The sequence below is a fragment of the Apteryx mantelli genome, chromosome 2 (genome assembly GCF_036417845.1).
Source record: "Apteryx mantelli isolate bAptMan1 chromosome 2, bAptMan1.hap1, whole genome shotgun sequence".
Classification (NCBI taxonomy): Eukaryota; Metazoa; Chordata; class Aves; order Apterygiformes; family Apterygidae; genus Apteryx; species Apteryx mantelli.
In genome coordinates, this window is record NC_089979.1 from 153,102,585 (window position 1) to 153,129,495 (window position 26,911).

The 26,911-nt window shown below is 39.5% G+C and overlaps 1 protein-coding gene across 6 annotated transcripts in view; it reads left to right on the forward strand.

Annotated features, from left to right (window-relative positions):
- SVIL (supervillin) overlaps positions 1-26,911 on the forward strand; it is a 104,982-nt gene that overhangs the window by 18,532 nt on the left and 59,539 nt on the right. For all 6 annotated transcript variants that reach the window (XM_067291848.1, XM_013949296.2, XM_013949300.2 and 3 more), the window contains exons 2-3: positions 18,251-18,317; positions 23,482-23,573. In XM_067291848.1, coding sequence (XP_067147949.1) covers positions 18,251-18,317; positions 23,482-23,573 — 159 coding nt within the window. The remainder of the gene's footprint in view (positions 1-18,250; positions 18,318-23,481; positions 23,574-26,911) is intronic.

Consider the following 26,911-nt stretch of genomic DNA (forward strand, 5'->3'; position numbering starts at 1 on the left):
TTTGAAGTGTGACGTAATATTGTTTTGCTGTATGATCTAAGGACACAGCCAACACAGGCTAGGAACAGGTAATTTATTAGACCAGCTGGTAGAGTGGGGAAAAAATGAGACAAGCTTGCAGGCACACCAGCACTTTGTCAGGTCTGAAATAGAAGCAGCAGATTTCAAGGTTAAACAGAAGTTAAGGAAAATCATTCAATTTAATCTGATATGCATTGGACTGTCTTTGAAAGAAGAGCTTGCTGGTATGGTATTCCTTCAGTGGTGGAGGAAGGGCAAGAAGGTAAATATTCCTGAGAAACGAGATACAGATTTTACAACCTGTTGAAACAGGGAGAGGTTTTAAAAAACAGTATCTGTTGAGTCTATGGATGATTTTGGTTTCTAGAGGAGTTAAGAAATTTTAATTCTTAATATTGTCTTTGGAAGAGTTTGTGGGTGGGGTTTGGTTTGGTGCAGGTTTCTTGAGAATCAAGATTGCAAGAACAGAGGTGGAATCATTTCTAGGCAGATAGAGCTGGATTTATCTAAAGGAACTTTGTCCTGCAAATAGAGTTGCAGGTGTTCTCTGTCAATTCTGTTTTCTGTCTGTTGCCTACAATGAAGTTGCCTAGTAGTCAACTTGCAATTGTAAAAGTAATGGCAGGTTTTTTTCTATTGTTTGCTCTCTTAAAAGCCAAAAGCATTTACTTCCAAAATAGCATTAAAAGCTATTCAAATGGAAGCCCTTAATGTTAGTGTGGTTTTTCTTGTTTGTTTTGAATTCATAATTTTGCCCAAACAAGAACAGAATTTAAGAGTTGAAATACTAAAAGGCAATTTCAAGGGCTTGCAGAAAGATGAGTGCTTTACTTGTGCTGGTAATGGTTGGCAGTCTGCTGAGTTTTTAAGCTTTGAATTAGGATGTTTTATCAAGGTTGTTGTTGCAATATATATCTGATGGTGCACTGCCAACATATATTGGATCGTACACTGCAGGGAGGAGAGGAAAACTATCCAGTACTATTTTCCTAAAGCTTTTTTTTTTCTGTAATGCAGTATCCTCAGGTGATTAATGATGTGATATCTGGCTTTATCACACAAAACTGACTTTCAGTATCAATTTAATGTTCAAAACGATTAATACTGTTTGAGTGGTGTCATAGGAGTCCCCGGAACCAGCCTATCCCACTGCTCCAGGCTAAGTAGGAAAGGCTGTTTGCTCAGCTGTGTTCTGTTAGTGCCACAGGGACTGAATAGGTAACCCCCATGTTTAACCTAAGCTCTGGATGGGTGGAGGAGGTCAGAAGAGCTTAATCTAATTTATATAAATTACTTGCCAGGAAAGGGGTTTAGTTCTGCTAGCATTTGTCTTTTTCTGCCAGAAGCCAGCTTCCTCCAACATGCTGGACCAATGATCTAGAAAAGGTGCCCTGTATTGGGAGCCATTTAACAGCAAATGAGAGGATGCTACAGTTACTTTCTCGGTATTTCCATGATCCTTGATGTTGCAGGATACGATATCTGTGTCTTGGCTTCCTTGAAAGCAGTTCTTCAGAAATGTTCAGAGATCAAGGTATGTTAAAATAGCCTTTTCACATGGCACTTCAGTCACATGGCTAGAATGGAACCTGGGTGTTTTGGTTTTGCTCTCAAACTTCTGAAGAAATTACCTGTGTTTAGTTGTGAATCCCCTCCACCACTACCACTGCCTGCTTTAGTAATCTGTCTTATGGATCTCAGGAGATTCCCTGTGCAAGTGGTGGAGAACACATCTCCTGTATAAACTGAAAACCTAAGTTGGGCATCAGGTCACCCTAAGACTAGTCTGGGCATTAGATAGCTTGAGTATGGCTTCTGTATAGCAAGCTCAAGAGAAACTAATATTAGAAGCAAAAACTGATATATTGTTTTAGTATTTGACCAAAAATACGAAAGTATACTAAAGTACTAAAGAGTAGCACGGGGCATGCAAACAGTGTTTGTGGAACCAGTTACAGAAAAGCTGTAATCTAATTGGAGCTTAGCGGAGCTCAGTTCTAACAAAGGTGAAGGCTTGGTTTGTATGTTGTGCTGCACGTGATATGTGTAGAGTGACACTAGCAAAAGGTAGCCAGCACGCTCTGTAAAGTTGGAATACGAAGATTTATAGGAGCCTGTCCTGATGCATTTAATATTATTAGTGTTGGGAAAGAGAATAAACTGAGATGACACTTGATGGGGTTAAAAGGGGGGGGGGAGTTGGTATTTGTAGCAATTTCAGTAGGTGGAAATGAGTATAATTACACATTGTTCCTACATAACAGGACCCAAACTGTGTTTTGAGTTCTCATTCTTTATCTTATTTTCCCAACCCTAACTCTCAGTAAGGGTAACTGAAAGGAAGTCAAAGTTCTGCTACATTCTCCAGACGTGAAAACTAAAGTATTATGAAGCCCATGCTTGTTTTTTCTTCACAATCTAAGATATTAAGGCAAAGAAAAAATCTGTCTATGAACAGGAGTAGCTAAGCCTTTAAATAAAGGAAATGGAGGTAATATGTATGTTATATTACTTCTTTTGGAGAAATTTGTTACGTTATTGAACAATTTAAGTTACTAGATGTTCCTCTTTGGCAGCTATTTGCTGCCAAGCACAGAGCATGGTGTCAATGACATGCTTCACCATTAGCAAAAAAGTGTCATAAGTGACAGTTTATCACCAACACAAAGAAACAACAGCTTGACTTTAAAAAGCCGTGGTCTACACTGGTGGTGTAGATTTCTGGCATTCCTGGTTCTGATTCACTTTGGCATTCCACAGTGAATCCCATCCCGTCCTTTTATTCCCCTGCCTTTCTGTGTCTGGAAGTCATTTTTCAAGGTTGCTTACTAAGCTGCCTGCCTGCTTTCTGTTTCTCTTTGCTTCCTGATTGCAGGCTAAAGAGATAGGACAGGTGAATAAGACTCTTACAATCAGTAGGCATGGGATTTTTTTTTTTTTTTCTGACAGAAATCTTTCTTGACCCTTGAAATATCAGAAACCATGGGTGCTCTCACACTGATCCTCATAATGACTTACAAGAAATGCAGATAGCTCTTGGCAAACAAAAAGCTCCATAGAGATTAACTGGTTGAGAGCTCACATATGCCAAGCTGTTTAATAGAATACTTTTTTCCCCCGTGAGGGAGAAAAGTGCGAATTTGACTATAAAAATGAAGTTATGCTTTCCAAGTGAAATCCTTATATCATGTCCTCTCTAGGAGCCACCTTCTAGTTCTGTTCAGTGTTCGTTAAACAGCATTCTAGTACTCCAGATTTTCTTGGATAGGGTTTTTTTTACTTTACTGTGTATTGTGAGCTAATGCAACTCCTGGACTGCCTCCAGTTTGTTCTGTCTGAAATCTAGACTTTGGGTATAAGCTGCTGATCATGGTTTCAAACTTCTCAGGAAACAAAATACAGAGCTGAAGCAAATGCTGCATCTTTTCACAGTGATCTCATACATTGGCCACATTCTGTCAGGATGTTTAAGTCTTTTGTTCTGTACCTTAATGCAGGCAGTCTTTCCAGGGGAGTTTGAAATACTGCTGTAGTTTGATTTAAAGACATTGGCAAGCAATACACTTACAAGATAGTCCGAATGTCTTGAATCGTAGGCTTGAATGAGCTTTTCCTCGGTTTATTTGACTATTTAAGAACTTGATTTTGAAGTCAAAGCAAGATAAGTGTATGCTGAAGTGCAAAACAAATTGTGAAATCATTTATTTAGAGGAGCTGCTGGATTACCTAGCTCTTCTACTGCTTTGCTTTATTCAGTTTTTCCATTAGTACATATAAAAAATCAAGCCAGGTATAGAAAGGCAAGGAGGAAAACAAGCATCTTGCTTGGATTTCAAAACCCTTTGTGTGGAGTGTTGATACATATGAATTTAATAGTAAATGTGCCAGTGCTGCAACTGTGCTGAAATCAAGTTCCCAAACAGCTGTTGGAAGGCTCCCTTCTGCAGTAGGCAGGGCTAGTCCCACACTGTATGAATACCTTTCAGCAGACCCTGTGAGCAGGACACAGTGCTAAGAACAAATTAGGTGAATTTCTGTGAATTTCTTGTGTAACTATCCCTATACATGTTCTCTTAAAATGCTAAAGCTCATATAAGGCTGTAGAGTTGAGTACTTGGATCGGGAGCTGTGGGTACAGCCTTAGCTGTGGCCGTGGTGCTTGTAAAGGGTGATGGGGCATTTTAACAACAAAACTTCTCAGGGTCCGTCCCCCTCGAAATTCCCCAAGGCCTACTGCATTTCATTGGTTTTTTTCAGACCTACACAGACTTCGATTTGGGGGGAGAGAGTGTGTGGTGTGGGTGGGGAAGAGAAGTCTTGCTGCAATGTTTGTCCTGTTTCCCCGCTGGGTTTTGCAGCCCTTTCCCACTGCAGTGAAACCTGCTGTTGCTGCCCTGTCTGAACTAGCTGAACATATAGCTCACAACTGGACTGTGGTCACATGTGACATGCCCCTAGTGACTGAGGATTAGGTAGCATCATCTCCCACAGGGCAATGTCCCACTGTGTCCTGCCAGCTAACAAGCATTGTACTGTGCTTGCCTGTGATTTATATGAAAGTGTGCTGTTTCTAGGGTGTGTTTTTTCTCACTTCTAGACAAATACTATTGTATGTATCTTTCCGAAATGTGGGTTGTAAGCTTGCCTTGCAAGGACCTAGTGGAATCCTTTCTGTAACTGTTTGTTATTGTATTACTGTAATAACTGGTGGCCATCAAGACATCTAGGGAGTCCTTCATTCTTTCTGACTCTAATTTGTCCAGGCTGGCTGGGGTTTTTTCTTCTCTTCTAAGGGTTGTCACTATTTTCCATTACACATGCTCGGTACCTTCCTTTCATCATCTAACACAACATTCTTTTGGTGCTATTCATGGGAGAAACAATTTGACTAATGAAGGGAATTCACCTGCAAAAAAAAGTGTCCTGGCTATCAGCATGCTTATACTATCGCAGTCCAGTTGTTGGCCTGACCTGTAGTGTGCTGCTGAAGCTGAGTTTTCTGTGTACTCTTGGCTGGTTTAGTTCTCAGGCATGCCCTGGTCAAGTGTATCCTTGGTTTCCCATGTGCAGAGCTCACCTACTAAACGGAAGTCTGCTAGATTGGGCAGCCCTTTGCTGAAACCCCCTGGAGAAGGAAAACAAGACCCTGCTGTAGCCAGGGAGTCAAATGGGAGGCAGGAGGAGGTCTAGGACAGAACAGAGCAGTGGAGTCAGAGAGATGTCAGAGGAGTTGGCCTGATGGGGTGGAAGAGAGAGCAATTAGGGTTGGACTGGGTATCAGATGGGAGAGTCTGGAGTGGGCGAAGAGCTAGAAGAGCCCTGTTATCCCACTGAAACCCTATCTGTCTTCTGACCAAATGTGTGCCTGCAGCATGTCAGTTTTGATTATGTGATATATATGTTTCCTCTCAGAGGGCTTGGTGGGAGTTGGCTCTTGCAAGGCCACTGGAGGAAGTGGCCTGTTCATTTGGGGGGGAGCTCTTCAGCGTTGTTTTAAAGCAAAGGACCAATGTGAGCCCTTGAGCCATTACTCTGCTGTTTAGGTGTCACCTCTGATATGCATAGACATATTTTCACTCACTGAAATTACCTTTCTGCCTTGTTCAGGAAGAAGTGAAAACTTTGCTGTCTAGCTCTCCAGTCCAGTATAACTGACTCAAGTAGCTGTGCTTCTTAGTGAGGGTGACTACCATACCACTTAAATACAGTCCTTTTGCCTTTAAGGCTATTCAGAATAAAAAGAAAAATAATTAGCTTCTTTTTTCCCATGTTTTTCAGTCTTTAGCACAGTGGAGAAGATATTGCCACCTTTTTAAACTGTCCCCAAAATTCCTTTATAAAGTGTGGTTTTTTTGAATATTTTTATGTTTGGAATGCTTAATGTCTGCAAGCAAAAGATGGATTTTTTTCCATTCTAACACTTCCAATGTCAGCTGTTATTTTACCTTCCATAAAAAATTCAAACAGAAAAAGCATAAAAACTCATAGAATCTGCTAGTATGCAACTACCCAAGCTGTCTTAAATTAACTCATGCTAAATACACAATCACCTGTAAGAGTGTCACCATGGTTTTCTAGATCTATCTGAATTTGTCAAGATTGACCTTTTAGAGCAAGAAACAGAGACAAAATTCCCACTGCTAGTGTGGGTTTGTTAGTATGGATTCTGAGACAGACAAGAGGAATTATTGCAACCCTCTGCATATAGTAAGCTGTGCATGCCCAATAGAGGGGTTTCCTCTTGTCCCAGTCTTGATTTCTGTAGTTCAGTGCTACTCTGACTTTTTCAAACTTCATCAATAGGTCTGTTTAATGCACACCTGCTGCAATCTGCCTCACTCCTATTGAACGAGTCTGTTTCCTACAATATTAATTATTGATATTAAAAAGTAAGAAGAATATACTGCGCTGCCAGTCTGAGTGAGCAGGACGCAAAACAAGGTAGCTTAGTTTAGCACTAGTCGTGTGCAGTTCATTTTCAAAGTGTCAGACTGGCTCTTCTTAGTGTGTCCCATTTCTTTGTATTAGTGAACCACATATTGGGTGAGAAAACACTTAGCAGAAAATTGACAGTTTTGAGCCAAGATCTGTGTGTGCATCTGGGCACAGCTTCAACCTGAAATGATAACGGTTAGGCTTACAAAATGTCAGCATGATTTCCAGCTGTATTTTTTTTTTTTTTTAACATCTATTTATAAGTGTGATTTGGCAAAGTATGCTAGCACTTTAACAGTATGAACCCGGGGTTCACTGCAGGAACAGGACGTAACTGTGGTAGTTTGGTTTCTTTCAATGGGGTGATAATCATGACTTAATTTCAGTCACTGTGGATTGGAAATCTTTCTAGTGGCGAATGTCATTTGGTACACGTAGCATTTTATCTAGTAGTATTAGACAGTTATTTAGGCCTTACAGGGCTTCATTGTGGGGTTTTTTTGTTTGTTTTGTTTTTTTCCCCAGTACTTCAGAGCTGTGATACAGCATTTACAAAACGCTAGGACTAAAAGTTTCCCGGCCAATGTGCAGAGTCTCAGTTTGTTCTCCCATAACCTAGTGACACTTCTACATCTCCCATAGTCTTCTCCTCTCTCATTGTGTGATCTCCCTGCTGAAAGGCGACTCTCTACCAGCCCTCTGGGAATAAGTTTGCAAGGAATTTTCATTCAAGGGAGAAAAGTGCTTGTAAGATTGGACTCTAATTTTGGAAATAGCTGTGCACAAGTAACATTTGAACTGTTTTGGTATCTTACTCTTCAGCATCAGACATAGGGTGTCAGGATGTGGGGGGGGGATGAAAGACAGAAATGCCCTCTGTACTGACTGAAAGGGGGGATGCAGCTCTGGGCGCCCGCGCGGAGGGGGAGGTATCAGCAGTGCTGCAGGAGGAGGTAAGCTGTGCTGCTCTCCTTTCTCTGCTGCCGCAAACCACGGGAGAGTCTCACCACTTTCCTGGCAGGAGCTGCATTGTGAAACAGGACAGGATGGCATCTAAGAGCGTCTTGAAAGTTGCCTTGGGAGAGATGCAAAGGAAAAACTAGTCTGAATGACAAGAGAGGCAGTGAGCAGCAGGAGCACTTTTTTGCCAGATAGTTATTTTTAGGGAAGTAAATTATTGCTTTAGAATCAATATGACTGAATTCAAGTGAATCTCACCATAATTGATCAACGGTGTTAAATAATTAAATAGTATTATTCAAATGAGTATCTGTACTTTGCTTTCATCTAGTTTGTTTGGCTCTACTGTTTGACAAGTACCTGTCTGCTGTCTAGAGCCGTGAAGGGGGCTGTTTATACCCATGCTGCTGGCCTACTTTCAAGCAATTCTTGCAGGGGGAAACCTGATTATTTCTTCAGTCAAGTGGTCCTGAATAAGTGCTGTGTGGGGAAACTGTACCCGAACACACTGTGGTTCCATGCTGCTGGTGCTAAAATAAATTAAGATACATCATCGTCAAAAAATTGAGGGACGGTCCCCCTCGGTTGCAAGCCTTTGCTCAGGTAGATGAGACCGACCACTTGCATGTAAGCAGTAATAGCGCCGCCTCTGCAGAAGGACGCTGACATGCAGAGATGGTTACCGCTGCGGGTGGTAATGCTGCTCGCGGCCCAGCTGCCGGCGAGGGATGGCTGCACACCCGCTGCCTGCTGCCAGCGCAAGGTAAACGCTGGGTGACCTAAAAGCCAGCCAGTGGAGTCGCGCCTGGCCTTATTAGGCAAGCTGCTGCCACCGCGGGGCCTGGGGACCGCACGCGCTGGACGGCAGTGGGGAGCACTCGGCCCGGAATGGATCCAGCCCAGACCCCGGGAGACTTGACCCAGTACTGCTAGACTGACAGTGCTGCTGGGAAACTGCTGGTTTGATTTCGGTTTTCAGAAGAAACTGAGCTTTGTTTGGCAAATATCAAGAATTATGCGAGAGAGAGCTTTAAAAAAAAAATCCGCCCTTTTGTGTAAATGTTAATAACTGTAGCTCTCTGCTCTATTTCTTGAAGTATTTTCACATGCTTAGTTATAACCTTGAGATGACAGTTTATGCTGTGTATAGGCATATATAGGAATGCCTTGCAATGGCCTGTACTAAGAAATGTTTTTTCATTCTTTCCTGTGTTACATGCTTTTAAAGATGCACCTGAACTAAAGAATGCTGCTCGGGTGCGTTTTTTGTTTGTTTTGGTTTTTGTGACTTCAGGACTGTTTCTTCACTCTTTCTACTGTTTTTTGCCCTTTATTGGAAGACTAGTTTTTGCTGGCTAAAGCATGCTCTTGTTCCCAAGAGAAAGGGAACCTAAGCAGAGACCTGCTTAGCTTGGCTAGGTTGCTGCATATCCACCTCATAAAAACTGACTTTCACATGGAGGAAGGCTTCAATTTAAAAACAAAACAAAACAAAAAGCCCCCCCTGCATGTTAACTGTGTGTTGTTAACTGTGTGTTATTCCTTTAATAAAATCCCCATGGACTTAGGCAAGTATAGTACAGCAGGTGCTGTGTGAGTTTTCCTGTGCAGCTCTAGTAATGCTCTTAAGATCTGACTTGTGATTAACTTGCTATTAGTGATTTGCCCTCCTTTAAGCATTGTGCAAGCTTGTGATTTTTGGAGGGGGGCTGGGAGTGTATGAGGGCAATAGAGGTGGTCATGGTTGTCATGAATTTAAACCCAGTCTCTGGAGAGCGAGCTCCAGAACTGCAAAGTCAATGATGCTAACCAGATTTTCTTTCCTCATGAATTTTTGCTTAGCCATGCCGTTTGCAAATTAAGATTGCTATATGTGCATATTCACAGTAACATTATTTTCAGTGACAGAACTTGTAGTTGTGCTGTCCTACCTTGACCATCAGCATTTGACTAAAGCACAGGCTGCGCTTGCTTTTTTTCTTTTTTTGTGTTGAATTTTCTGAGTGCTCCTGCAACATGCTATAAACAGGATGGCGCTGGGTCATGGATTTGTTGTCTGTAAGTTTGCTGTCTGCTTAAGCCTTGGAAATGACAGTTATATTTCAGGGCAGGTATGCAGGGATGATGTGGCCTGTGAAATGTCAGTCGCCGTGGTAAACAAAATTGATGCTTTCCTTAGATGACTACTGAGAAGAGCCAAGAGCTTTGTTATGAATTCTTTCGTGTGGTATGTGGCCCTCCCTCTCTTCCGCCTTATTGGGCTTCTACGTGTGTGCAAAGAAGCAGTGCAGAGGTGTTTGAGAGCAGCTGGGAGGAAAGTTGGTGGCGTAGCTCTGCTTTTTGTGTGGCTTAACTGCGCAGGGCCACTTTGTGCTGCTGGCATGGGGCCTGCCCAGTGCTGCTGGCTCCGGGGTAAGCTTGCCTGAGACCAAAGTGCCAGCAGTACAGTACCACGACTTGGGAAACATGCTCTGGAAGCGCTGACGGACTTGTTGGGAGGACAGCATTCAGCAGACGGCGTCTCCCAACAGAGGCTTATGCCCTTGGTCATTTCAGCAAAAAAAGCTTTAATTCACTGCACAAGTAAACAAGAAGCTGCTGCTTCTGGCACGACTTCAGTGAAAGATGTCCACAGAGCCCTGGCTAACCCCGTATCTGGAGGACATTTTGCTGAAGGAAAATCCTTGCTATCTTTGTGTGTGTGGTTTTCTTTTTGTTCTGTTTGGGATTTTTTTTAACAAAAATACCTTTAAAAATCTGAACTGCATCTGCTTTATAGTGAACCATGGTGTGAGATGCCCTCAGATACTGTTGTCCCAGGTACAACCCTTTTGTTCTTAAGGCCCTTGGGCTACTTGAACATTTAAATTGCACATACTGCTGAAACAGGTGTTCCCAACTCACCCCTCGCTTCCAACCATTTGTTCACAGTCTGTTCCATATACTGGCACTGTCCTGACACATTGTTTTACAGTTTCAGGCCCACAGACAAATAGGTCTGACTCAATTTGGATAAACTATGCGCCTCACTGGTGCTTGTGATTGCCGGAAGAGAGAAAGTTACGCGGCATTTGAACTCCCTCAAAGAGTTAGTCTAGACTATCTGATCCTACTGTTAGGAGGAGAACTTTGGAGATCTTTAATTATGCTACAGTCTTGACATACAGTTTCATGAATAGTGATGTGAGATGTGGGAATGTGGGGGAAATTAATGTTTGTTATTCTGAAAACTTGTTGCAATCTCTTTCATTGCTGAAATTATTAACTCAAGAGTGAGCTTTCTTGAAACAAGAATTAGTAACCCTGAGACTGAAAGGTTTTGAGAGTATGTATGCAAAAATAGCTATTGCTCTCCCTATTCCCAGAAGACATGAATAAATACTCAGTACAAAAAGACCATCCGTATTCTTTTAACACGTCTGTCACCTTATAGTAAAATACTTGTTCCTCTTTGACTCCTACTGATTAGCTTTTTTGATCTCTTTGCATGTGACCTGTTTTAAATTACATCACACACGATGAAATGTTGAAGTTGACCCGAAGACTTGTCCAAAACATAGTCACAAGCCAAATAGCAGAAAACTTGCCAGAATCATTACTTGAAAACTGTTGCACAGTGGAAGTGAAAAAAGCAAAGTGAAAAAGATTAAACAAGCTTCCCACTGAAGTGATGATACCATGTCAGGAAACTTTATCCTAGATTAAAAGTCTGTATAAACGACCTCCACTAAGGAAATGAGAATATCACTTGCCCATATACATGGGGAGTGTGTGGGGAAGGCAAAACTGACTGACACTGCCAGCCCAGAATACATTTTGTATTTGCAAGCTAGGATGCCTGAATATGACTTGGGACAGTAAATTCCCATTAAATGATTATACTACATAAGTAATCTTCTGTTTGATTTTTGATTTGTCCTTTAGCTTTGGGCAAGTGTTAAACTATTTCTTGCAAATCTTGGCAGAAATTGCTAGAGGGTAGGGGGAAAAGTGAAATTAAGAAAAGGGAAGGCTCTCTCAGTGTCTCTTGCTTACCTTTGGAAACAGATGCCTGCAAGCTAAAAGCTGGCAGGGGATATATATGGGGTGGGTGAGTTGCTTGGCCAGATGGGGCAATGGAAAAAGGCAGTTTAATTTGGCCCTCTCTTCTAACCTTTCTCCCTGAGATCACCTGCAGCCTCTTACATCTCAGCACAGCTCGCTTTGGTTTGCTGTTCCAAATATGCTCTCTCCTTGTTCAGAAGAACAACAGTGGAATGAAATTCATAACCTCCTTTAGACCTCTAGCTGTGAAGTGTGGATGAAAATTTTATTTAATCACCTTGAGGTTTGTTTATATCTCAGTTTTCTGTGCTGCTCAGACTCCTGTGTACCTAATTAGCATATTTACTGAAAGTTTCTTTGTGATCACCTCATGTTTTTCTGTATTCTTGATTTTTATTTTTAGGTTTTCTTCAAACAGATATAGTGGGCTTCTTTGATTTTTGTTTTTATGATATCTGCAAGTCACAACAAAGTATCTCATTCTCCTTATCACAGAGGAACACTTCTAAATATAAATTTGTAAGTGATCAAAATCTAGAAAGAAAGAAGACTTGATCTTGGCGGGACCTGATTCATAGCTCTTGAATGCTTTGGAGTTTGCAGCAAGTTTGGAACAGCTTTGCAAGCCATTTAAACTCCGGCTTTGATTACAATGATTAGTTTTGCTAGACAAAAGGAAGATATTTTCCTTCTCTTCCTGTGGGAGGCTTCAGAATAATGTTCAGCTGCCAGCTGGTCTTTCATGAGCAGTCTCAGATTTGAAATGTATGCGTGCTTAACCTCTAGCTCTTTGCCCAGATGACTGCAGACTTAACTTCCAGCTGGGCTGCTCCCCTCACTAACTGCTGAACTGCTGTTCTCTTTTTGTTTGCTTATGTTGGAGGCTACTAATGCTCAAGAATTAATGATGGTAGAGGAGGGCAAGAACACTACTGTGAATTTGTAACACTACATTGATGTGTAATTTGGCTGAGCATACTTACAGGTTCTGGAGATTGGACCACTTTTAATGACAAAATACCTTTCCTCCTTCCCTCTTCAGACATTTGGAGATGCATTTCTTTCCTTTGGGAAAGACTTTCTCTCAAACCAGCTGTTTCCAAACAAGCAGCAAAAAAAAAAAAAAAAATCCTAAGACTTCCTTTCTTTATACTGCTGCTTGCCCCCATTAACTTACCAATTTTAACATACAGGTCTGTGAGTATCAATCAAGATGTCTTCTCCAGTGGCAAAGCTGGTTAAGGGTCAGCACAGAGACCTCTTGCAATAAGAGGAGTTGCATACAATCGCTTCTTCCCACTGATCTGTGTGAAGTGCATAGCATAGGTGTAATATCCTACAGCTTCAGCACCTCATGACTGCTAAGGCTTTTAATTTTAATATCAGAAGCAGGGTTTTCTTGACTTGACACTGACCCCTTGTCTTGAGATGAAGCTGAAGTAACTGCAGGGTTACAGATGCCACACAATGGCACAATATTCAGTATTAACACCTGTGGCATTAATGTGTATTCATAAATACCATACATGAAGCAATGATTGGTAATCACCTTCCAACCTAACATTAAGAGAAGCCAGACTGTGAATTACTTCTCTCTCTCTCTCTTTTTTTTTTTTTTTTTTTTTTTTTTTTGCAAAGAACTTGGTACAGATGTTCCTTTGTTGTATATCTTGCTTTCCTTCCTAATAGTTCTCCTTGCTCTCAGATGCCCCCTGCATTCTTGAACTGGCATCCTTTAAATAGTAGGTGAGGGAGTCCTCTGCACACCAGAGTCTGTTATAAGTATTCTTCCCTGATAATACCCAGAGCTGTTGGGAGAAACCAGCCTTTTTCTATATTCTGTGTGTAGAATTTGTAATAAGCAGTATTTTCAGGGTTCAGAAGGTAGTGAACTTTTCAGAATTGGGCAGATCTTTTATTGATTCACCTTTGTGAATACTGATCCAGAATGTCCAAAATAGATATTATTGCCAGTTTCTTTGTTATTTCTGCACTGACTTTGTCTTGTTTGCCTATTTCAAGCACATCTACCCTGATGTCTAGTCCATAAAATGGATTTTTAGGGTAAGGGCAATTTTAGAACAGCATTGGCAGACTAAATTTTTTGTCACTGCTTTTGCATTTACTAGGCCTGAGTACCTGTAGGTCTTTAGCATTGGTCAAGATGACACCACAGTGCTTGGGTCTGGGTTCTGTGGGGTGCTGCTTTGAAGTGGTTAGTACTGAATGCAAGAGCCAGTGAGCTTACAGGCAAAGAAGGAAATGTGATACATACCATCAAATACTTCTGATCAGGGAATTTTACTTGGGGAATCAGAGGCTTTCATGCCATGTTCCATGTGTTGAGCTACACTTGCCACAGGGCACTCTGTACTATGGAAAAATCGACCAATAAAAGGTCCTTCTGTTAAGACCTCTGCATGGTTATTCATGTTTTTATGTGTGTGTGTGTGTGTGTGTGTGTGTAAATATATGTATGTATATATAAAGCTAGCAACAGTGACATTAGACAATATGGAGCACAAAATTTTATATCCATTCCAAGAACTTGTTAGTATGAAAAACAGTAGTTTTGATGGTCTAGGTGGGCTAAGTACAACTTCGTGGTGAAGCAAACAGAAGTTAACATTTTTTACTAGATTATATTTTTCACTTGTGGTTAAACCATTTTTTTCACAGCGTTGTTTCTTTTATTTTGTCTGTGTGTGGAGGTTCCAAGCATGGATCAGGGTCCTGTTGTACCAGATACCATAAAAATCAATAAGAAAAGTCAAACCCTCCCTACCTAAACTGAACTTCAAGCACTTCAGTCTTGTGTTTCTAGGCTACCATTTCACTCTCCTAATAACCCCAGCTGTGTGTTTACTGGTACTAATTTAAAACTTTTTGAAGGGAGGAAGAAGGGAGGGAAAAAGACTAAGCAGTTACTACCTTCAGTTGGATGGGGTTAAGCATGTGGATCTTTTTCAGTCACATATTTAATGCTGCTTTGTTCTTTTGATACCTCATGTGTGTTAGGTGATGGGGTAGTTCAGCTATGGAAGACTGAGCCAAAGTTATTACCCCGTTTTAAAAAAAATACTTCCAGACTTTTAAAATGAACTATAAAGAATTTCAACTCATCTCATTGTTTTGAATCCAAATCCATCGAATCTGTTCAATATAAAATATGGTAGCTAGACAGTACTTTTTAATTTTACACCTTCTGTCTCAAATGAAAATATTTTGAGCCTTGGTGTCTGTTCTTAAATCCCTACCCCCACCAGTAATTTTGCTCAGATGTTACCCAAAAATCTTGTCCATTTTAAATGTTCCAGCTAATAGTTGGGCAAAATGTTTAGCATAATGATATGATTAACAGAGCCCATTTTCTTGGCAGCCTTGGTGCAGTTTTTCTTTCTGTTAAGCAAGCATTGCATTTTAACTCTGATTAGAGTTTAGAAGGTATTATTCCTCTTTTTGGAGAATTTTTTTTTTAATATGAGGATTTAGGGGTTCTTCATTCATTTTGCTAGAATATGTGTGATTTGGCTGGATCTTTGAAGCTGTAATATTATAAATCTCCCAATCACCATTGCCCAATCTGTTTTAGCATTCATGTGCCTAATTTCTGTTTGTAATCTGATTACTGGCTTGAGCTGCTCCAGCTTGCAGCCTATTGCTATGCATTTACTGTACTCCCTGGGACGCAACAGCCTGACAGCTCCCATCCTGTTATATGAAAAATCTCTACACAATATTGCTAAGACAGGCCTAGGGCTGTGACTGGTTGTGAATTAGCTGCATTTGTAGTTTCTCTTTGCTGGATCCTTTGTTTGTGCAACCATGTTCCGAAATCCTTGGATCTCCAGCTATTTGGGAAATGGTAAATACTGTGAGGAGCAAGGTAAGAGTTCAGAGTGGATAGAAGAAAATGCAATTCATTTGTGTGTTTTTAATCTGCTTTATATGTATGCATGTGTAAATACTGTTTGACTAGATCTTCTATAGCTACATTAGCTACTTTAGTAATTAGCATTCAGTTAGTCACCTAGACTGTTTCATTATTTCCTAAGTACATTTTTGAAAGATCTGATTAGATGGATTTTCTAATTAGCTCAGCTTGCCACCGACTTAGGCCTTTAAATATACTGAGTAACAATGGAAGGTTTAATCTAGGTTGTCTTTTTTTTTAATTCAGAAGTTTTAATTTAATTTAATATGTATTAAACTGTAGATAGTGCTTTTATTCAGTAGTTTGTACCTAAGCGGGGGACTAGACTGAATGAATGGTTAAACTTGTAAGCAAGTTTGATTTACACTTAAGTAAATACACTCTTTATTTTAAATACAAATATTTAAAATTATTCTAATGGGGTTACAAGTATATTTATGATCCTTCAGTGAAAGAAGGAACAGAATGTTGTTGCAATGATTTTCCTTCTGTGTATCAGGTACTATGAGTTTGGGGGGGGGGGTTATTAACCATTAAAATAAGACTCTGTTAAACTGATGTTTCTGTGGACATACCTGTTTTCATTTGAAGTAGAGTTGTTTTACTCATTCTTCCGTATTTGCATTTAAATTTAAGACTTCCATGTTGTAGTAAGTAAGTTTTATTGGACTTTAATCCTCCCACATGGTGTTTAATTTGGACAGGAGGAAATGCACAAAAATAGCAAAACTGTACAACAGAATGCAGTTCTCTAGATTTTCTGTCTTTTTAATATGTGTAGGAAGAGGAGAGCTTGCACCTATGAAATACAGCAGAAATGTTTTTGAGGCATTCTGGATGTGTGTGTGAATATTACTAAATGTGTTTGATGAGTAGCAAGAGTCAGAACAGTTTCTGTGCCCCATTCTCAGCAACTGTCCCCCTTCCATTCTCCCACTGAAGCAACGAAAGCCACTTTCTTCTCTTCTCATATCCCCTCTCTATTTTTGGCTGGGGTAGGGAGAATTTCTCTGTGGTCTACTTGTGGTTTTCACGGTGGACGGCTGTTCTAGTGCCAAAATCTATAGGATGGTTTATATCCCATTAGACCAGCTATAAATTTATGATATGCCTGGTCCTGATTAGCTAAATTCATGCTGAGTTGGGGTTTTGGTGGTGATGGGGGGGGGGGAGGGGGGAGGGGGTCAGTTATTGCATGTTCTTCTCTCAGTAATGTAAATCTGGCCTTTTTAGAGGATATATATGGTATGGAGTATTCTCTTCTTTTTAATGTTGTAGTGTAAAATACAGTGTTTTATAAACCAGTTCTAAAGTTTTGTTTATAAGAGTCTGTTTTGGTCTAACAGAATGTTTCTGCACAATTTGTGAGCTTTACTTTTCATTTAATTGGAATGAGAAAGTAAATGCTAACAAAAACAGGAAAAAGATGCCTGTTAAAGAAGAATGCTGTTTGCAAAATTGCTTGCAATTTGCAGTGACTTGCTGTAGCAGATGTCTTAAATGCTATTTTATGCATTTTGGCTTCTTTATGAAGCTGTTAAAATGGTCTCTTTTGTTTTGTTAATCTGTTTGTTTGTTAATCCACCTGGAGAGGTGGCAGAGGGAAAGGAGTGGAAGACAGGAGGGAAAAAAGTTTTGAAAGGCATAAACAAAAGATACTTTTTTAAGAATTAAGGCTCATGTTGTCAGCTATGATAAGCTTTATTAAACCCTTTCTGCAAAAATAGCAACATCCTGTCCAGATTTCAAAATATTTTTACAGGCAGTGTTTGCCAGGTAGCTCTTCCTCTACTTCTTCATTCTTTTAAATTCTAGGTTGTGTAATAGTCAGGTCCTGCCTATGACTGAAAAATTAAACAATCACTGTATTAATGAACAATCGTTCAATTATTTAGGTTCTTGGGATAGTTGACTTAATGGAGATCAAGGCTTAAAGCCATTTTTCCCCTTGGGAGGAAATTTTAGTAGCTCCGTGTGTGTTCCAGTATCAGTTGCAGACCAGGTGCCTTCTACTGCCTGGCTAGCGGTTCTTGAAGGTCTCTTAAGAGCGTCGTTGTTGTTGAATGGAGGAAGCAGTACTCAGAGCGCAGGCCCCCTCACAACAGGTCATCATGTGAACCCTTGGATGATGCTCTTGACTACTGGGGGGGTGGGGAAGTGGGGGAAGAAGTTGCCCATAGTTTGCTATTTATCAACAAGGGTTTGGAGACTAGTGGCTTTGCAATATGTAGTTTTTGAATACAGGGATGCATCTGACATATCTTTGCTCTAAGTGTAGGCATGGAATGTGTTCCTTTTTTCTAAGTTATTCAGGAAGAAAATAGGAGCTTCCAAACAGCAAACAACCTTCAGAAATACTTTTGTCATGGATGCTGCAATAGTGTTGTTGCGTTGAATCCTTACTCAGGCATCTCTGACTTCCACAGTGAATATGCAATTTTTGTAGCAATGTTAGTCTATAGCCAAGAAGGTTCTTGCTATTTGCAGCATTTCTCATTTTCAGACCTCTTTGTAAACGTACCTAGTGTCTGTTTTACAAGCAGGGAAACTGAGTCAAGTAGTTTAAATGATAGCCCCAGACTTGGTGCTAACAGTGAAAACCGGGATTAGAACTTAACAGTTCCATAAACTTTTGAAGCTATCGAAATATTCGTTCTCTGTACTTACTTTTGCCAGGCTTTGATTTGTCACCATCTTAGGCCATGCCAACTTATGCTCCTTGGACTAGAGAGAAGGCCTTTATGCAGGCTTTTCCGGTGGAAAAGGACTACTTTTGGAGAGTCTAACCTAGTTTCCTAAAAGTTCCTCGTTTATTAAAGTATCTCCATCACGGTGGTGTTCTTTTTTCTTTCACAGATTTTGACAAGGAAAACTCAGTCAGATTTAAACCTTTGCGATCGCTTCAAAGGAAGAGAGCACTAAGGTAAGGTCAAGTTTTCTTGCCCAGTGGAGAGGACTAGTTGCACGAATCTACATTTATTCTGTTGTCAGGGAAGATGATCTTTGGCCCTTCTCACAGGACCAAACTTTGGCATAGACCTGATGCTCTGAACATGTATTCAGACCACTAGCTGCCTCTTTAATTAATAGTGTGAATATTTGCAGCTGGCATTGCTAAGGAAAGAAATGGTTTCACTTCTCTACCAAGTCTCCTGCCATTGCAATGCCTGTTTTCCTTGCCTGGCACCGATACAGTACAGACATTCAGTGAACAGATTGAAAAACTGATCTGTCTGAAAAATAAGTTGGCCACAGTGGGAGAATTAATCATACAGCTGTGCAGAGAGCTTTGTCGGTGCATGGGAGGGGAGACTGCGGAGATGAGTGGGGAGGCAGTGCAGCTGCTGCCTTGCAGAGCAGTGCTGCTTTATGCCTGCAGTCACAGGCATGGTTCCACGAGGCTGGATAACATGACATTGTTCAGTTACACAGAGGGGAGGTCCCATTCCCTCATTCTTCCCCTCCTCATTCCTACTGCTTTGTACCTGCTAAACTCATTCATATGGAGGGGAGTGGGGTCAGGGTGTTGAGACTTGCCCCTTTCCCCAGCAACTGGCTGTTCTGCCAGCTCAGCACAGAGATCCTTAGGCACCCCAACTCTTGTTTTCAAGTATCTTTTCCCTGCCATATTGTTTCTGAAGTACTGTAGAAAGATAGAGAGAATGGGTGTACAAGATGCATTGCCTTATGGAAGGCAAATAGAGGAAACTTGAAATGAGAGTAGAAGAGAAGGATGGAACTGTGGAATGGAATTTTTATTTAAGAATCCAGGGATGGAAATTCTCCTGGAGGTAGAGAAAGAGAAGAATAACAAAAGCCAAGCACCTAGCTTGCAGGTATACAAATGGGTTTTCATGCATGTGTTTCAATCATAAAATCTCAATATGTCCCATAGTTTTAATCCAGATGGCAGAACACTGTGGCCAGTGGGATTTGAGTCAAACTTCTGCTTGCTCTTGGGCATGTAACTAGGTTAGTGGGACAGCTATTTAGGAACTGTATGCTGCTGCTGCAGGAGATGGAGGTTTCAGAATGGAATCCCTGATGTATAAAAGCAGCCCACACTTACTTCGGAACTTTCAAGAAGAGCAGTATAACTAGGGAAACTGTCAAATACTCTGCTAATGCTACATTTTACATTGCTTTTAAAGAAAAACCGTTGAGGCTGTGAAATGCTGTTGTCTGTGTTTTAATAGGAATCATATGAATTCCTGAAGATTGAAGAGTGTAATGAGTCCATTAGGAACCTAAGGCCAAACCACACACGCATCTTGTGTGAAATGAACTTGTGGGACATCATGTTGTTGATCATGGTTCATGAAATGCAATCACGGTCTATATTTCAGGCAAGGAAAGGAAGAGGAGTTCCTCTTTCAGTATCCAGACTTAACAGTGATTTTAGGAAGAAAGCATACTGCATTTCTAAGCATTTTTTTTATGATTTAGAAAAACCTGAGTATGCTTTAAATTATTTTAATAATGAGTGTGTGTAGTCTAGCTGTGAAGTGTAGAAACTTCTGATGCTACTGCTCAGAATCAGCACCCAGATTTGTAATGTGACTTGAGAAATTCAGAAAAACAAGGTGAGTAGTCAAAGTTGTGATATTTCTACAACTGGGTTGTGGATGAGTTTGAAGGTACAATATACTTGGCAATCTAAGTCTGACTTTCTGACTTTGCTCTAGCAGTGGAATTGATGCTGCAACTGCTCTTTTAGCAGAAAAACTGCTAAAACAGGGAGTCATCTGAATAGATTCCTTTGAGGAAGAAGGGAAGTCTCAGTGAGACTCACTCTTATGAGTGTATTTTTTTTAAACCCTTGCGACTAGTGGCCTGAAAATTTTTTTAACTATTTGGAATTACTTTAATATCATTTTGACTCAATTTAGATTGCTAATGAATGTTCTTATTGAATACTATGACATGTCCTAAATATGCCTATTTTCTTTATTAGAACTAATTTTGTATATGTGCCTATAAATACCCAGTTGTTTGGCTTGAGTGAATTATCTTCACAGCAATGCTCTGTCTCTGAATTCTCTGTGCAAGTGAAAATACTGTAATTGATAGATCAGTTTAAAACATTTTGTTTCCAACATGCAAATACTTAAAACAAGCAATGTTACCTCCTGCTTTGAGAGAGAGACAGAGAGAATGTGAAAATGCCCCTGAAGTTGAAAAACAAGTTCCCCAGTGTGGGTAAAATAATAAAATAGTCAGTATGGGGAAGCAGTTAATCATTTTTAAAAAAAAAAAAAAAAGAGAGAGAGAGAGAGAGAGACAGGGAGAGAAATTTTGATAGTCTGTCTAGAGGGAAATGGGAAATCAGGATGTAAGGAGAACTGTGAAGGGACCTTCAAAAAGCAGATAACCTGTGATGCTACATGACCCACCAAGGGTTAAGCTTAAGAAGTTTGTGATTTATTACAAGAATTTTAATGAAACCTGCCAGTGAGCAAAGGTTGTGAGCCACTCTCGGTACAAAGGAGAGTAAATCTCTCAAAGGAAGAACTGGATGACCTTGAAGAGTAATAGAAATGGGACTTAATGTAATAAGACTAAGTGCACAGTTGTGCATTTCTTTGGGCAGATGCATTTTTCTGTCACTTGCAACTGATGAAAGCCAAGCCTTGGCATATTAGTTTCTAACGCAGGATTGAGCAACCAATATAGTGTAGTTATAAAAAGGCAAATGTGCAGTAGATCCTAGCATGTATCTGGCTAGGAATACAATAATACTTTCCCTGCTAAAAATCTTGCTGCTTCTAGGTGTTGGTAAAACCCAAGTAATAAAGACTGTCCAGTTCTGGTCACTATGTACGAAAACGTGACTTAAAACTGGAAGAGGTAGAGGTTTTTAAAAATAATCGATGAAATGGAGAGCCTATCTTGAGGAAGCTGAGGAAATGTGGCAAAGATCTCTTAAGAAAGATAAGGAAGGTAACCATCACCACTGGCATGAGAAGAAATGCATATAAACCCAGTGAAAGATGCTTGGGCTGGAGTTAGCGGATCTCTAACTTGAGAGGTTCTGGAACAGCTTGGAGGAAGAAGAGGGGTCCCTAACTAGTTGACAATTATATTTGAAAGTTTTTTTTGAGGATTCTCAAGCAATCAAATAGTATAACTCTATCTGCAGCCAGTAGGCTAGTGCCAGTCCTGATTCTGTATGTTTTTACCACTAGAAATTCATGTGGGACTCGGGCATAGTGGTGGATGTTAGTGCACAGTTAATTTAAACAGATATTTTGCTGTATGAGTGAATGCTTTTCTGTTCTGAGTCCTATGTTAATGCAATCTGGATGTACTACACTGTTACAAGAATTACAGAAGCAATTGGAGATGCTGCCAATTCAGAAGTCGTGAGTTGTGTCCCTCAGCACTTTGAGGCAAGTCTTAAGTAATCAAATTACTTTGATGAAATAGATTTTAGTTTTCATTTATGTCCTTATGCCAGTATTATTTGCATTTTTTCAAACTCATTCTCAGCCCAAAGGAATAGAAACTGCTTTCAAATGGAAACTGGGAGTCCCTTGACTTTGGAGTTCTCTAGAAGCTGTGTCTGTAGGACACAGAAAACAATGTGTTGTTAAATTTCACAACATAGTAAAAATCAAGAGCATTTGTAATGTGGGGTTAGGCACACACAAACATGCAGTTAACTGTCTGAGCCTCTGTTAGCCTCAGATGAAGATACACGTACCCATTTGCTTGTGGCTACTGTATGATTTTTTTTAATTCCATTTAAAAGTTTCCATGCTATAAGGATACACAGCTTTTTATAATCAACAACTTACTGCAGCTCTTAATCTTTTATTTGCTATGGCTTATCTGTAGTGGCTAGCATTGCTTTTCTTGGCAGCACCTAGAATAATTTCTGTAAGTACAGTTGTTGGAGACAATTGCAGCAGGTGGCATGATGCCTAGATATGACATAGCCCAGTTTCTTTATAGTCATTTCAAGGGTATAATTCTTTCCTCAATGTCTCCTTACAAAATATGGTTATTTGTAAGTGATGAAGAAGCAAATACTTCTTTGAGTTCATGTAAAATGTTATTAATCATATGTAAAAACTATTGTCAATGAGAAATGTTCTACTGAAACAGTGAGTACAAAAAATTTGGGGTTTTTTGTTCTTTTCTAACCAAATACCCATGAAAGGGTATTTGACTTATTTTAAAATGCTATTTAAATTTGTCCTAAAAAAGGGTTTTCCAATAGTAAGGCTGTGTAATTTGCTATATCAGAATGACAGTAACTGGTATATGGCACATCACTTCCTTGGCAAAATGAAGAGCCTAGGATCACTGTGGCAACAGATTGTATCTGTTTCACTAGTCTTACAATTTACTAAAGATTTTTAGAATAGCATATGTTTTCTTATGCCTGGTTGGGATAGATTAGAAGTCACAATGGCAGAATATAGCAAGTATCTATCCATTTTTATGGGTGGAAAGCAAATCTCACCCTGTTTAACCACAAGGAAAAACACTCCCTCCAAAAAAAATCCCTGTAAACAACTGTCTGCTTTAGACCATTATGACACTTATGTTTTAGAGTTAAATTTTGTATATTTAATGAACATACTTAAATATTTCTTCTCATCTAACTGGGCATTTTTGCCATTTTAAAAAGACAAGGTACAAGACTGAATGACCTGCTGCTTATATCTGTGTATTATGAGCCATATGAGATCCAGAAATCAGTGCAATAACAATAGGACAATCATGCAGAAGGCTTCAAGTTGAAATGTGTAATACAGTACTGCATTTGAGAAAACATGTTTTAATATTTATGGAAAGTCTTTCTATATAGATTATTTCAAATGTAAATACTAGTAGAGCATTTTGAAGGCAGTCTCCCATCAGTAATTTAATGCAAATTGTGTTGTAGTCAGTTCCAAACAAGTTTCAATTTATGTTAGGCTTGGCTTTGTGAGTTTTTTGAAGTTATTTCTTATTTCTTATGGAAAGTATTTTCTTTGGTATCTCTGTTAGACTATCTTGCAGTAAATTGGTTACATCTTGGCTTTACTTGATTTGTAGCAGAAACTTCCACAGTTCTGTAAACCAGATGTTGCTTTCAGTTTTCAGAAAGAGTTCTCATTTGAAGACAAAGAAGAACTTGCAAACAGCACAAAGGATATTGATGCTAATCTCTTAGCAGTACTTCCCAAAGGTAGGTAAGAGACATATATTATGTACAAAAGTGGTAATTTAATAATGTAAAATTTAGTCTATGTAAGTGCAAAGCACAATTAAAATCACTTACACAGATTTTTTTGTAAATCAGTTTTATTTCCCTGTGTAGTGTGAACAGGGGATGAAACAGAAATCATGCTCTTTCATAAGCCCCTGTTGTATCCCTGCTTTATAGAGTTCAATTTTGTTTATTTAAAATAGGTTAAGTAGTAGTTGATATTCAAAACTTCAGATAGGTTTCTTTGTACAGTTAGATTAATACTAGATTCAAAGGTATTAACTTGGCTTGTAGTCTTAGCTCTTTTCTAATCACCTTCAATGGGTAGTTGAGTCATATTTACATGAATGACCATACAGCAAATTTCATCTCATATGCTAAAGGAGAATGAGACCATCTTGGAGAAAAAATAGAGGAAAACTGTACCCCAAACCCTTACCAATAACTCTGTCTTGCAGACAGTTTAGCGTTTCCACAAGTAGCTCTTGGCAAGCTTTGTGCCTTGAGCCATCCACATAGTTAATTTGTTTGCAGTAGATAGTAAGTCTCACTATAGCCCAATTATGCTGGAGCTGGTGGATCTGGCATAACATGTTTTCTAAGCAAGACAAAAGGCTCAAATTTCCTGGCTCTCATTAGATTTTTTCCCTCACCTTAAAATACTAAAATCTAGTAGCTTTCTAATTTTTTTCTTAATCTTCTTTCTTAGTCGGAATAACTTATGAAGAAAACGGTGTCAATTTTATCTTTGGATATAGTTGAGATAGAGGAGGGAATTGAAATTCTCTTGAATTATTCAGAGAAAACAGCAGTCTGTTTGCAAATAGTTCTTGCGAACTATTTTTCAAGAACTATAAGGGACAGCATTTGAATAAAGGATGGCATTTGAATGAACTGAAGGAATATGTGTAACTGGCATAAAGATATTACCTTCACCCAGGCATATTGCGGAACTCAGAACTTTAACTACAACAGTGTGTTGGTTCTTCTGATGCTGCTGATATTTACTCTCGTCAGACAAAATAGAAGGCTAGATTTGCTTATCCTAGCATAGTGGAACTAACTGGGTTTCTCTTTTTACATGTTTTGTTACAGAGTTCCTTTAGAAAGGAACTCTTCTTCCAACATAACATTTAAGTGATGTTCTTGTAATATTATTACAAATGTTTAGAAAGAGACTTTGCTGACATTTAAAATGATGGAATAAAAAGAACCATACCTTATACCGTACAGACTTTCTGAGCACCAGTCAGTGAGAATAAATAGTCCTTCATTATTCCATATATTTAGCTTTAAGACCATCATGCTGGCCAAGATGGGCAGTAAGTTAGTTGTGAAAGAGACTTCACTTGAAAAAACCTTCTCCAGAAGTTGCTTCTCAGTGAACTGATTTCTACTCCAAGATGTCTCTTTCCTAAGAAATGATTCTCATAATAAAGGCATCAGATTTGGTGTGTGCTAGACTTGTGAAAAAGTTAACCATTGGAGCTGATGGTTACGTTCTAAGGGGACTTCTTGCAGCCAAGCGCTTACTGCAAATCCAGGGCATTTGCCCCACTTAGCAACAGACTGATCAAATTTTCACAGGTTGCGAAATGGAGTGAATACATTTAATTTTCAACTGATATAGACTAAACTGAGGTTTGGAGAGTCAAGCTGAAGTCTTACATATTGCTTCCTGCAATTAAGCATTAGATTAGGGTTAGCATGCCCATGATAGTATAAACAGAAGGTAAATGCTTCTCCAGCCTGGCTTGTAGACCATCTTTTGGGGGTGGGGAGAGGAAGAGGAGGAAGAAAAGAGGCCAGTAAGCTTTGCTATTACGTTAAATTTTCCTCAAAATGAAAATGTTTATCCTTGCATTGCAGTGGTACTAGCTATATCTGAGAAGTTTATGCTTCTGGCAGGTAAATTTTGATCTACCTTTATGCAGGCTTCATAAATCCATTTGCCCACCCTCTGTTAGGGACTTCTGGAAGACATTATTTTATTTTATTACCTTTTTATAAGGTGTGCTCCAAATATACATGTTTTTTATTCTGGGATGAGGCATGGAACAACATTGCTCATGCTAAGTACCTGGTATTATAAGGTAAATTCTGTTCAGAAGGTCTATAGTTACCAAAATTAAGATGCCTCTTGACAAGTGCCTTAGAAGATATCCTACTCCAGTGTTCTACTTAACATTATTTTAAAACAAAGCCTGAAGTCCAGGGCTGTTCCTGGAGTGTTGCTGTTCTTCCTCTTGCCCTTAACTGTAATGACCAAGAATGGTTATGAAATGTTTTGGCATGAAGTGATTTATATAGGAGATTTTAATGTGAAATGAATTATTTTTATGCTTCTTAATCTTTTCTTGTGTACTTTAAGAATCAGATTTTGGAGCGGCTCTAAGGTGGGTGATATCCTCTAGCACTGTCATTGGCATTTTTGAAAGAGTGTAGTTTAGCTGGTCATGTGGAAAAATATCCATGAACAGATAGGGAATTGGCATTAGCATATTTGAATTGCAAACTAAAAGAAAAAAAACTAACCACCTAAGCTTGCAAGAACCAGCCAATGTCCTTAGTAGTCAAATTTCTCCAGCTAGCTTGCATCATTTGAATTTCAATATTTTATTCAGCAAAAAGAAATCACTACAGTAGAAGACTTCCTGCGCTTTTTTTTTTTTTGGGGGGGGGGGGGGGAATATTGCTGAAACTGCTTTTGCAAGAAGCTCCTCCAGTGTTGGCCAACCAAACTGAAATTACTGTCTGGAATCTCAAGTGTGGAAAAAGTGCGATGCTGCATAGAGTAGTCCCATGCTATTTTTGTCCCTTCTTGTTTGGGAAGGTGTTGGAGAGATGCTTCATGAGTCCATTGCTCTTTTTAGGACCGCAAAGCGGTAGCAGAATCTCTGGAACTTCAACTAACACTTAGCAACAGGGTGTTGAGCTACCGCTGGTGGGAGTGCTTTGGATGTTCCACATTTCTCATAGGCAGATAACTTAGGTTAAAATGCTTAGGGTTTTTTTTTCCCCCTTTTTTGGAAAAGAGACTTTATTATATGAAGCTGTGTTTTAGTGTTTCACTAAACACAGCTGTTTCTCCAGTGGTGGTTTTAGGGACTGTATAAATCAGTGACTAGGGAAGAAAAATGATGAGGATCTGAATAGAATGTGGTTTTAACTGTGAGCTATGGAAGCCTTTGACCTGTCTAAAGTGGCAGAACAATTATGGCTTTTATTTTGACCATCTTATGTCCATATAACCAATAGATGAAGCAGAAAAGCCCTAGTAGCTGAAGGAACAAAACTAAACAGAAGTAGATTTGACA